The 12,552-nt window shown below is 35.1% G+C and overlaps 2 protein-coding genes across 4 annotated transcripts; both read right to left on the bottom strand.

Moving 5' to 3' along the window:
• Window positions 1-3,941: 3,941 nt before the first annotated feature.
• On the bottom strand, window positions 3,942-4,942 carry LOC139898165 (uncharacterized). The gene is made up of 2 exons (XM_071880885.1): window positions 4,627-4,942; window positions 3,942-4,453 (listed from the first exon to the last, which is right to left on the bottom strand). Exons 1-2 carry the CDS (start codon window positions 4,940-4,942, stop codon window positions 3,942-3,944), a joined length of 828 nt encoding a protein of 275 aa, XP_071736986.1.
• Window positions 4,943-5,796: 854 nt separating this feature from the next.
• LOC139869732 (phosphatidate cytidylyltransferase 1-like) lies at window positions 5,797-12,176 on the bottom strand. Of its 3 annotated transcripts, XM_071857785.1 has the most exons (13): window positions 12,080-12,141; window positions 11,797-11,878; window positions 10,890-11,001; window positions 10,509-10,762; window positions 10,282-10,433; window positions 10,045-10,186; window positions 9,238-9,394; window positions 8,226-8,273; window positions 8,051-8,137; window positions 6,603-6,731; window positions 6,455-6,511; window positions 6,268-6,351; window positions 5,797-6,188 (listed from the first exon to the last, which is right to left on the bottom strand). In XM_071857785.1, the coding sequence occupies exons 3-13, from the start codon at window positions 10,962-10,964 to the stop codon at window positions 6,099-6,101; spliced, it is 1,275 nt and encodes a 424-aa protein (XP_071713886.1). In that variant the 5' UTR covers window positions 10,965-11,001; window positions 11,797-11,878; window positions 12,080-12,141; the 3' UTR covers window positions 5,797-6,098. The 3 variants fall into 3 exon arrangements, with proteins under 3 accessions (XP_071713886.1, XP_071713885.1, XP_071713887.1); XM_071857784.1 differs by lacking the exon at window positions 11,797-11,878 and having other exon boundaries at window positions 12,080-12,176; XM_071857786.1 differs by lacking the exons at window positions 11,797-11,878; window positions 12,080-12,141 and adding an exon at window positions 11,996-12,017.
• Between the last annotated feature and the right edge of the window lie 376 nt (window positions 12,177-12,552).

Here is a 12,552-nt window from a genome sequence, read left to right as displayed (position 1 = left end):
TACTCCCTAGGTGACTATCAACAAAACAACGTCCAAGTCCGCCTACTTACATTAGGCACTAGCTATCTAAGGCACCAATTTACGCACGAAATAAGGCCCCACATAATTACACATTAGACAAACACAAGTCCTAGTTAGTCCACCGATACACAAAGGCACTAACTGTTCCAAGTCCAGCCAGTAATCCTACAAGTCCCGCACACAATATGTCCACAATTCAGTCTAAGTCTAGGCACCTATCTCAAAGTCACCTAGATCCCTTAGACCATGCTCGGATACCAACTTGAAACAACCCAAATCCATTTATTCGAAAATGGTAACATTTTAAAAAAAAAAAAATTTAAATACATCAAAACGCTCGATCCGATTAACACTTGTTTTAACGTGCCCAATATACAATGAAACACATGCTTAACATATGAACAAGTCCAAAGCATTCAATTCGACACCTTTCAACCCGTTACACAACAAGTGGGTAATTACGACCCATTTACGCTACAAACGGGGTTAGGACTCAATAACCCAACCCGGTACCAAGAGCATAATCCCGGGGATTTACCAAGTCCCCAATCCACGTCCGAATATCCAAAAGCTACCCCATCATAAGTTCAGGCAACCCAAAAGCAACTAGTCTAGCAACTAGAAGTCTTCTCCTTAACAACCGGTACCTATAAAAATGTAACAACAATGAGGGGTAAGCTTACGCTTAGTGAATGCAACAATTATACATATACATATATAATCTACTTACTTGCCTTTACTTACACAAATACCGCATACGAGCTAGCAATCCAATTAGCATACAATCACAATGTATAATGCTAAATACTCACAATTCACAACAAGCTAGCATCACCAATAACATATATTCATCACAATATAATATGCTAAAGTAAACAACACACACACAATATGGTTAACCATACCCACGTTATGGTGTTACCGGCTCTTTGGTTCACACCATACGTCACATGCTATGGCGCTACTGGCTCTTTGGTTACGCCATTACTCAATTTTCATGATGCTACCGGCTCTTTGGTTCACATCATAACACATGAGTCATACTCACGCTAAGGTGCTACAGGCTCTTTGGTTCACACCACAACATAAATGCCATGATGCTACCGGCTCTTTGGTTCACATCATAGCACCGGGTTACACACATGCTATGGTACTATCGACACTTGGTTTATACCATACACATATAATTATTCCACTCACCTTAGAATGCTCGCACAAGTCATGTAATACGATTTCCGTCCACACATCCGAGCAAGTAGTTACCTATATCACACATAGGCACAATATTCACATAAATACACATTCTCCAAGAGAGAATCTGACACAATCATCCCTTAGCCGAGGGATCACACATTGCTCGCCAAAACTCTCCCATTTAACACCTAATGGACACAATCCAATTACCACTTCAGGTGGTAATTCAAACCCACACTACAAAGTACAATTTAACCCAAATTATACTTGACACCAAATTGACAACCTAGGTCCCGACACTAGATTACTACTTAGGTAGTAAATCATGTCAAACGTCACTTACACCAAAACTACAACACGTGCAATATTGACCCGTATCACACTTGACCTCCTTTGACTTATGTCAAATTCAACCCAAATTCACTAACGGCTAGTGATTATGTCTCAAAAACACCAATTAACATATAAATCAAGTATTTACATACTTGATTCACCAAAACTTGACTCAAATCTTAGTTTGACATTAAATCAAAGTCAACACCCAATTTTGACTCACAACATGTTCTTATGAACATCAAAATCACTGATACACTTAGAAAATAGTGATTAATACCCAAATCCAGGACAAATATAACCAAATTCATCATCAAACCCTAACACCACAATAATCGGGTTTACTTACACAATACTTACAACAAAACCCTCAATTTCATAAGAAATGGGGTTTATAACTCAACACTAACTCAAACCCTAACTCATATCAAGAATCAAACACTAAAATTCGGATATAGGGTTTAACTTAGCATCAAAACAAGTCTTAGTAGCTAGAATCATTAAGATGCACTAAGATCCACTCCAATTTGGGCAAGAATTATCATCTTCTTCACCATTTGAAGCTTCCTCTCTCTAGAACTCTCCTCTTTCTCTCTCTCTCTCTCTCTCTCTAGAGTTTGGTTAGTGAAAAATGAGGATATGATGAGATCTATATTAGATCTCAAGCCATATACACGTTCACAAGTAAAAAGACCATTTTACCCCTCTTTAAAACTCAAAAACACATTCAAAAAAATGCTGCTGACAGACACGCGTCGCGACCGCGAGGTGTGTGGTTGCGACCGCGAGCCTTCAAAATAAAAACATGTTGGTCACCTGACGACATCTCGTGACCGCGAGAAGAGTGGCCGCGACCGCGATGCACAGTGGTTTCAGCAACTTTCGCATTTTGATCACTTTTAGGTTATACATAGTCAATTTTTACATTCTAAAGGTCGATTACATACCTTGTAACTCGAACGTCGTCCAAAATAACATGTATCTGAAAAACGGGGTTTTACACGTTCCTAACATTGGCTTAATGTGACATCTGGACAAACTGGCCTTACGAATATTGGTTATATTAGTTTTGCAATTATTATTATTTTTTAACGTAATGGTACTACAAAGTTAATGAATTTTAATACTATTTGACCAAAAAATTTATTATCAGCTCTAGCATTGATATTTATCTTACATACTAAAACACACCCTAAATTATATCGTTTATGGACTTTTGCTCTTCTTCAATTGGATACGTGTTATATTCATGTGGTTAACAATCTTGGTGCATGAGCTTTGAGATGTGTTGCAGAAGCTTATGTAGTGGGCTTGGGTTTTCTTTGGACTTCCGAGTATTGTTGCGTAAGTTTTTATTATTTGGTACGCTTGATTTATTGAAGTTGAAGTATTGAAGACTTTGATTTGATGTTGATCTAGAGTTGATGAAGCAAATATTGTCATATCATGAAATAACTTCTCAAATTGTGAGTAGCAACTATAGCTTTCTCTCTCCCTCATTATGTGTTTGTGTTACAAATACATCATGAATTGTTTTAGTTAAAGCTACTACCAAACGACAATTACATAATCAACTTTGAGTGGTTTTGCATTACTTAGTCAACTAATATGATAATAATAATTATTGTTATTAGTATATTGTTATAACTATTATTGTTATTGTTATTAATTAATATATTTATATTTATTATTATTATTATATTATAAATATAAAAGTTATAATTATTTTTATTCATACCTATCGTCGACGTGATATATAGCAAAATCATTTATCGTAGCCTCTTAAAAATGCTCACTCATTTTTTAAACTTTTTAAAAATGTTTTTGTACAATTTGCTTCAAATTTATTTGTATAACCTTTAGCGGAATATATTCATTAATTAAATGGTTTGTATCAATCGTCGATATGCGAATTGTAATTATAAACATATTGACCACAACCATTTCCACATCACTCCCACTTTTACTAAAAATGCAGCAGCAAATAGCGGTTGGACCTCTTACTAGTTGATAACTGATATATGACATATTTGTATTACCTTCTCAACGGTTTGAAGACGTTGTCTTGCGCATTCTGGCTCTGTGAATCCATGGGTTCTACCCAATTATTGGCTATAGAATGCTGTTATATTACAGTTAATTAGTACTTTAGTAGTATAGACTCTATTATATTGATAATATGGACACAGGAAACAAAATACATTCAAAGAACTCAAATAATTTCCCGGTAATCTATCTTACAAAGAATGTGTTATCGTTCACAAATACCAAACAATACTAAATAATAATTCATGAACAAAATTTGATCACCTAGACTTTCATCCAAATACCTCTAAAGACAAAAACTTGTTTACTACCAAGAAAAACGTCCTATTGTTTAACTATAACATGTGTTAGTTCCCTCCTTTAAAAGCCATGGCTAAGTTACCAATTTCAAAACCAAATTCCCTCTCTTTTCTCCCGCTCCGGTAGCAATTCCGGTTTGGAAATGACAATAATCCAACTACCCCATTTCCCTTGCCACCCTTATTCGAATTCGAGTCTGCTACGACATTTTTAGTTTGAAACTGATCACTACCGAATCGTTTGTATGGACCAAACCATTTAGCGCTAACATACTCATGTCTTCTCCATGGTGGCACATGCATCTGTTGTTGTTTCATGGACTTTTTAATAGCATCGCACATTATCCCCACAATCTTCTTCAGTTCCTCAACTTTACAAACCACGATTTGTGGGAAAACGTTAAGCAATAACGTGTAAAAGTCACTTGGTCTAGCTATTTCAAACTCTTGTGGTAGAGATATCTCAATTATGTAACGGGTCCCTTTGATGTTAGCGTCTATGTATTCGTAGTACCCTGATGGAACCCTGCCATTCTTTTCCCATTTTGATTTGCAAAGTCCTGTATTAGATATAATAATCAAGCTAAGTTATTATAGTCAGGAACAAAAGAGGTATTAACTTTTATAAAGTTAGAAGCTAAAGAGACTAGTTCCTCTACATCAGCCTGAATTTCCATAGCCATATATGTAATAATTAAAAATATAACAATATATGTCTATATCGATTATTTACCGGCATCGATGCCCTGGTGACGTAGGTGGGCCACGAGCTGCGATTTATAAGCCGAGGATGAATTAGTATCTTTAGGGATGCAATGACATGCTTTTTCTACTTGCAGTAGAACATTCTTTCTCCAAGTTGTTGCTTTAACATCATCATTATCATTATTTTCGGTAAATCCTAATAATAATCTCTTCAAGGAGTCCTTCATCATCACCTCTTTATCATAATCTTCATCTTCATCATCGATTCGTCCAATTTCTTCTTTTTCATGGACAGCTCCATAGCCTTTATCAATGAAGGAATTAACTAAATCAAATAAATCCATCTTTTAATTCAAATTGCTAACTGATATTGATTTGATGGTATGTTCGTAATAATCTGGGTAACCTTTAATTTTCTGCTGAAGCATGATTTTGTATATATATGAATATGAAAATAAGATGTTGTGAAAATGTTGACATCATATCGACAGTTAGAAACAATAGCTAAAGGATGATGAATGTAGACGGGTTTTTGTATATACACGTACGTATAGGTATACATACATCCCTCCCCGTGATTTATTAATCATGTTATCCGATGTTTTAAATTTAGATAAAAGGGTGTATGTATTTCTCTTAAATAAACCGTAATTACTACTCCAAATTAAATTGTATAAACATAAACATTATCTTAAAGAGAAATCAAGCTGTTGGATAGGATTACAAAACATGACCACATTTAACACATTTATTTGGGTCATTAAAGTACTCACGACTTTGACTTTTAGTGGTCAAATACAACATCCTGGAAACTTACACCACTTGTAAATTTCCAACATATTGCGAGTGAAATTGAATATTAGAATTTTAAATCTATTTTCATAATGCATGATGAAAACGATTTAGTGTAGCTATACAAGAAACAAAGGGTACAATTGGATATTAAACCTAGAAACTGTCCCAACAAACAATGGTAGCCTACCAGTTCGGAGACATGCATCATAAAGTGGAGGTCATGTGTTCAATCCCAGCCAATGTATCTTAAGCATGAGTTATTCGATTTTCCTGACCATGGAACCGGTCGGTGTGGGGCCTACAGAGATCGGTTTTACCCTTTTTCTTAAACCTGGAAACTAAAATGAACTTATATCTGATCAGCTAAAAATACATGAAATACAAGATATGCAAGTTGTTCAACTCGAATTAAAACACTATGATATTAATATCAGTCAAAACAAAGATGTCAAGTAGAATATATTCAGCTATATTCCGAATAATTAGGATACAAACTCAAAATGATACAAACAATCGCTACATCCGTGTTTCATGCCATCTATATCTTAAAGAAATATGTGTCGAGGGCGACACATATTTTACTTGTATCTAACTGGAGCTACTGTACACGCATGCATATGTATGCATTACAAAGAAGCAAACCATAACTAGAAAAAATAATAATAATCATCCAACATGATACAAATGACTTGGGCGTTGTGATCTTTAAGATTCACCAAACTGCCTATCCTGGATGATTTGTCCAAGGTTTGTGTACAATGCTCGTTGTTCCTCGTACGAGAGATTCATTACAATCTGTAATTGAAAGGTAACCAGAATTCTAGATTTCATATAGAAAGTTAAAATATCTGAGCAAACGATGGATATATCATACCTGGTCAAAAATCATCCCAACTGATACACTTTGAGCCACTATAAATGACTGATGGTAGATGTATGCGAAGACGGCCATCACCATCTGCATTTGAATGGAAAGATAAGACACATAAGAGGATACACTATGAGAAATACAGTAATCTACAAGTGTTTGTCCAACAATCGAAAAGAAAATCCTAATTTACCTGACAATCCATTCGGTCTGTCATTCCACCATGTCCAGGAATACTATCTCCAAAGTCCTGCAGAAAATGAAAAAAATAAATAAATAAATAAAGACATGTGCAAAATGTGGCTGAATACAAAAGATAGGAAACTGCAAATATGGTTCACCTTAATTTTGAAAGCTCTTTTGAAACCGCTAGCAAAGAAGCCTCCGAAGGGTGCAATTATTGAAGCAAAAAGTCCAAGACCCAACGCATGCCATTGCACAGGCATAATTTGCATCTCTGTCCATGGAAACTGTAAAAGGACGACACAAATTCAATTATTGATATACAGATCTGCCATATTCGTAATACAAAGCAGGACTTTTAAGGGATTAGCTATAGTCAGACGATGTATTTTCAACAACCCTTTTCAGATGGATCTAGCACATCCAAGGTTTCAGATATCGCTACTCGGATAGTACTCGGTTGGGACTTTTTAGGGAGTACTCGGATGTTAGCGAAGTTTGACTTTGACTGATTTTGACCAATTTTCCAAGTATTCCCAAGTTTTGACCGGTTTTCCGAGTAATCTTGATTTGATTTTTTGGCCGAGTTTAGCCAATTTGACCAAGGACTCGCCGTTTACAAAAACCGAGTACTCGCCGAAGAATTCCGAGTTATGCAACACCAAGCACATCTATATGGATCTACGCAATGTAAAAAAAAAAAAAAAAACGGCCGAGACGGCCATCACAACGGATTTAACTAGTGTACCGTCGCAACGGATCTAAAAACGGGTAAAAAAAAGGGTCAAAAACGGTAAAAAAGCTAATAAAACAGTCGACACGGGGTCGAGACGAATGTAGACCAACGTTGACTTTTTATATATGTTCAATTTAAAATATTTGTGTTTTTTGTTTATATTTGAATTATATATAAAAAGTCAACGTTGGTCAACATCCATATCGACCTCGTCTTGAACATTGCGACACTCCAAGGTCCCGACCGTCTCGCGTCTTTTTCAACCTTGGATTTACCACATTCCTATTACAAAGGAAGGGTCTTTAAAAACATTATTGATATATGGATCTACCACATAATAAATTCTACTTTTCAGATGAACACAATGTAACTGATTACTTAAACAGGTATTTAAGAATGGTAACCGACTCTTAGAGCCTAAATTAAATTTCAGGCAGAATTTAAAACCCATGGAAATTTGATTTTACCATTTTAATGGCGTCTCAATTTTATTTTTAATTTTATTTTATTTTTTTTAAAAAAATTTCCTACTTATTGGCCGGAGGTCCACTCGGAAGCAATCTCTCTATCCGTCGAATAGAGAGAGGGATGACTTTCTCTACTTTTGAGAGTGTTTTCACTATGGATGGAGAAATGACTTGTCTTTATTCTCGGATAGGAGAAGGATTGTCTACATCTCACCTCCCCTATACACCACTTATTTTGTTGTTGTTGTTGTATTTAAGAATGGTAACTGCTATAATCAAAACTGAAACAAATCCAATTGCGAGATGGTGGTTAGTATGAGTTTTAAGGATTTAGCTTTTAACTTAAGCGAGGCGTAGAGATCTAAGAAGCTAGCTGACACACTACTTTCTATTCAAAAGTTACCCATTCAGGAAGCCATCCCGGTAGTGTAAAGTTCTCTGGCGTAAACAGCGGGCCAGGGTCGCATTGAAGCCAGCCTGTTGACAGATCCTGCACCACATTTCACAAACTAAGTGTCTCAACGAACAGAAATTATACTTCTTAATACAACAATAATTTCTTAGCTAAATAGGTAAACCTTTCTGGGGCATGTCAACCAATGGAAGCGACCCATAAAATTAGCAAGCTGAAGATGACCAAAGCATAGAACATGTTACTAAGATGTCATATTAGAACATTTTAATTTTAAAGTAAAATTTTAAAAAACAAATCGATTAATAAGCACTAGTCAAAAATCAAACATTAAGATTACAATAGACACATCAGATAAGTCGATAACCAAGGTTGTAAAATTCGCCAGTCAGGGACGAGTCAGTCCAGACCTTGAAGGGACGAGTCGGTCAAGTCGGGGACGAGCCAGGCATTGACCAACGTTGACCAACGTTGACTTTTAGAAATACATAAATTAAACATACACATATTACACATAAATATATCAAACATAAATATTTCCAAGACACAAAATCTAATTTTACAAAATATAGTTTTTTTTACCTAACTTTGGCTTTAGGATTGAAAAATGCATATTTGGCAGAATGGCAGGGAGACCCCAACCTTGTGTTTCTTTTGGAAACCCACTAGACCCACCCCAAAAGAGTCAGATACCGGAAAATTACCTCTACCGGGAGCCACACATGTGACAGGACCAACCATCATCCCACTGCCACAAGAGTTGTAAATGCTTGTCGCGAGTGGGGATCGAACTTGCGCCATTTTCAGGATCAAGCTTCCACATGGCGGGTCCCATCTTCTAAAGTACCAGATACCAATAAACTATTGCTATATTGGCACCTAACTTTGAACTTTGACCGACTCAAACCCGACTGGGCCCGATTTTGACCAGATTTTTTAGCGTTGACCGACTTTCAAGACGATTTTAGGCGAGTCGGAACGGACCAGTCCCCAAACTGACACATTGGCCGACTCGTCCGACTTTTACAACAGTGACAGTAACAGTCAAGACCTTCACCGACATCTTAAATGTAATCAATTATTTGTTTTCATAAACAAGATTCCAAAACTATTCAGCCGTCGATTACTTAAAGAAACAGAAATGTAGACGGCGCAAATTCAAAGGAGAGTATGCTCACCACAAAGGCAGATATAATTGTGGTAACTGATGCTCCAATGAATCCTTCCCAAGTCTTCTTTGGGGATAACTTGATCAATGGAGTTTTCCCAAAAAAGAAGCCAAAGAAGTAGGCAGCAATATCATTTATGACAATCAACGATGCAGGAAGAAGGAACCTGTGTTACAATTGGATTTGCAATTAAACTTGTGCATGATGAAACTTTTTCATCTTAACAAACTTGTGTAAAACGATCCCATGAACTAGAGATTTTCTTTGGAACGTATGTTCCAGAAATAACTATATGAAGAAGAAGAAGGCTAATATTGCAACGAGCTTTTAGATAGATAAAAATGATTGCCAAAATCCAAAATATAATACATACAATGCCTAATAAAATGACTATATCACCATGTCTCTTTTCGATCAGGAAATTGAAGCAACTTCCTATTGTTTAAAAGGCAAGGTTGCAAAACTTGCTACTCGGGGACTACTCAGTCGGGACAGAAAGTAATTGGAAACTCTAAGAATAGTTCAAATTCATATTGAATAATTGACCAAATTTGATTTTGACCGACTTTGGCCAACAAAGCAGATTTTGACCCATTAACCAATGTTGACCAATTAATTAGACAAATTTTGGAAAATCAGATCGTTCTGTTCTTAAAAAGAAGAGGATTAATTGGGGTTTTTTACAACAGTGTTAAAAGGAGAAAATAACTACAGCATATCTGGCAAACCTAATGTGAACCAGGAACAGTTTAATTATAATGACACCATAAAGCATAGACCTAATGTCAATGTCAGGCAATATAAAAGTTACATTACCAAAAAATCCCTTCGAAAATATTGGCTACTGTGAAAGAAGATTGCGTGAAGACCACAATAAGAATCATATGTGTCCATGCGTATTGGCCAAACTGATACTTGTACATCTTCTTCTTTAATGAGAGAATGAACCATACAAAACCTGAAGGACACAATACAAAAGCAAAAGTGTTCAATATACACTAGTTGCAAAAAACATAAACTTGTGTTTACTAATAATTATCTATATTCACCAACCTGCTATATATAAGAAATAACAGGTAACCATATGATATTTGATAAGGTTGCCAACAATTTTATACAAAAACTTGTCTGTTGTGACCGTATTAACAAGCCGCTGACTAAGAATACGACCATATACAAATAGCATTGCTGTAAAGAAGAAATGCCTGCAATGAACAAGCAAAACTATTAATCACATAAATTTCCAAAATGAAAACATTGGTTTAAGTCATTATGCTTACCAATTTAGATGCCTGAAACCTGGAAGTTGTTTGTCTTCGTTTGCTTTCCTTAGTAAACCAAATAGTTCTTTTGCCATGAAAATTTGTATAATGACAACCATGGCCCATATATATAGATGACCCATGTACACAACAAATATAAATCCGCCAATCATCCAAATACTTGAATAAGCACGAATCATCATTGACTTATACTTATTTTGATCATTTACAAGCAACTGTTTTCCATTTGCTTGCCCTGAATCTGCCGGAACCTGATATTAAAAAAAAAAAAAAAAAAAAAAAAAAAAAAGAGGCTCAACGAACCAAGAATTCTTATTCGCCCAAAACATTTCAACATAAAACTTGTAAATCATGAGTCAACTATATCCACATGCATACCTCATTTGAACCTTTACGGCGTCGAATACGTCCGGCATGTGTAACTTGGACATTACTACCATTTTCCTTTATCATGGTCCACTTTTATGATGTGTTCGTATCCACAACAAGCCTGGATAATAAAACAACAATCACTTGAGATAAATATACATTCCGACACGTGAATGATCACCATAATATGTTGATCACAAATAATTCTTGCTACAAAAGTATAAGCATAACTTAAATATATGTTATGCCAAAATAGTAAACTATCAGTTATATACTTGCATGAGTAAGTGACAAAATTATGAGACTCGATGCAGATACTAACACAACAGAGTATTTGTCAAACAATAAAAAAAAAAAGTAAGAATGAATGAAAACAAGCTTATATACTAAATAGTAAACAAGCAGTAATAATACTAACACAACAGAGTATATGTCGATTTGATAACCTCTTAAAATCCTTTGGTGGCATTAATCAACACGTATTCAATGGTTTTGTGGTTAAGATAGACTGAAGTCAAATAGTTATCTTGACAAATAAAAATACAAAAAAGTACACCATAACAAAACGAAACCTTGCAAAGAGAACAAAGTAGTTAGAAAACAACCTTAAAGAAATATATATATATCGTTTGTCACATATGTTAATCATGCGAGCATCTTTCAAAACCGAAATGAAATACACAATAACAACCAAATTAAGTGTCACCGATTCACAAAAGAACCACATCCCTCTATTACTTTCCACTTGTTGTCTTCACCAAGACTTAAAGAAACGTACTAAGCATTATTTCAAACTATAAAAACATATATTGTTTGTCACATATGCATTACCACTTAACAGTTGACCCCTACATACAAAGCAGATACCATAAGCCTTTACTTAGATCACAGATAAAAAATTAAATGTCAAACTAACCCTAAGCGTTGTTCAAACTTCAAATTGAGCTTCTTCTTCAAACTAATAACAATAATAACTACCACTTGTCATTATTTTGCTCCTATATCAAAATTCAAAAGCTAAATTCATTAAGTAGTGCTTACAATACAACCAATAAAACATAAAACAGAATAGATTGAAACAAAAACGAAAGAGTAAAAACTCAATTATATCTTACGATTCATTAGGATAAGAACACGGAACCATTAATAATTAAATTGGAATTAAATGAAATAAATAGCGAGCGAGAGAAAGAGCAAACCTAGCAGTCAAATCTGAATCAGTGAGTGAAAGCTGAATCAATCAGTGTTTAACACTTGCAGCTTAACAACACACTCTCACATGCGCCTATTTTATACACAACCACGCATCTGTATATATACTCCCACTCCCAAAGAATAATGTGCGTTCCATAAAGGTTTTAAAATCAATAACAAAAAAGTGCATCATAAGTCCGAGAGTTTGGACTTTATATAAATTAAACCCTAAGACTTAAATTAAACCCTAAGACTTTGTGTTATTTGTTATTTTTAGATGTTTTTAATATGAATGAATATTCTTATATGTAGATAAGACGTGGCCTAAAGGTTGATAAATTGTCGCTAGTGGATTCGAAGCTTAGGAGCTTTCTATTAAAACATAAGATCTTGGTTTCTTCGCTATGTAATTATGTAAGTGGGTTTGTTTGGGTGCATTGTTCAATGTCAAGACGATGTGTGTGTGAATAGATTGCTA

This window comes from Rutidosis leptorrhynchoides, chromosome 1 (genome assembly GCF_046630445.1).
Source record: "Rutidosis leptorrhynchoides isolate AG116_Rl617_1_P2 chromosome 1, CSIRO_AGI_Rlap_v1, whole genome shotgun sequence".
Classification (NCBI taxonomy): Eukaryota; Viridiplantae; Streptophyta; class Magnoliopsida; order Asterales; family Asteraceae; genus Rutidosis; species Rutidosis leptorrhynchoides.
Note: the sequence above shows the minus strand (reverse complement) of the source record. Positions and strands in the feature narration are given on the sequence as shown.

Coding starts and splice junctions, on each gene's coding strand:
- LOC139898165 (XM_071880885.1), bottom strand. CDS start 4,942: ATGGATTTATTTGATTTAGTTAATTCCTTCATTGATAAAGGCTATGGA. Junction 4,454..4,626: donor TCACCAGGGCATCGATGCCG/GTAAATAATCGA, acceptor TATCTAATACAG/GACTTTGCAAATCAAAATGG.
- LOC139869732 (XM_071857784.1), bottom strand. CDS start 10,964: ATGATAAAGGAAAATGGTAGTAATGTCCAAGTTACACATGCCGGACGT. Junction 10,187..10,281: donor TTATTTCTTATATATAGCAG/GTTGGTGAATAT, acceptor TGTGTCCTTCAG/GTTTTGTATGGTTCATTCTC. Junction 6,352..6,454: donor CAGACCGAATGGATTGTCAG/GTAAATTAGGAT, acceptor ATTCAAATGCAG/ATGGTGATGGCCGTCTTCGC.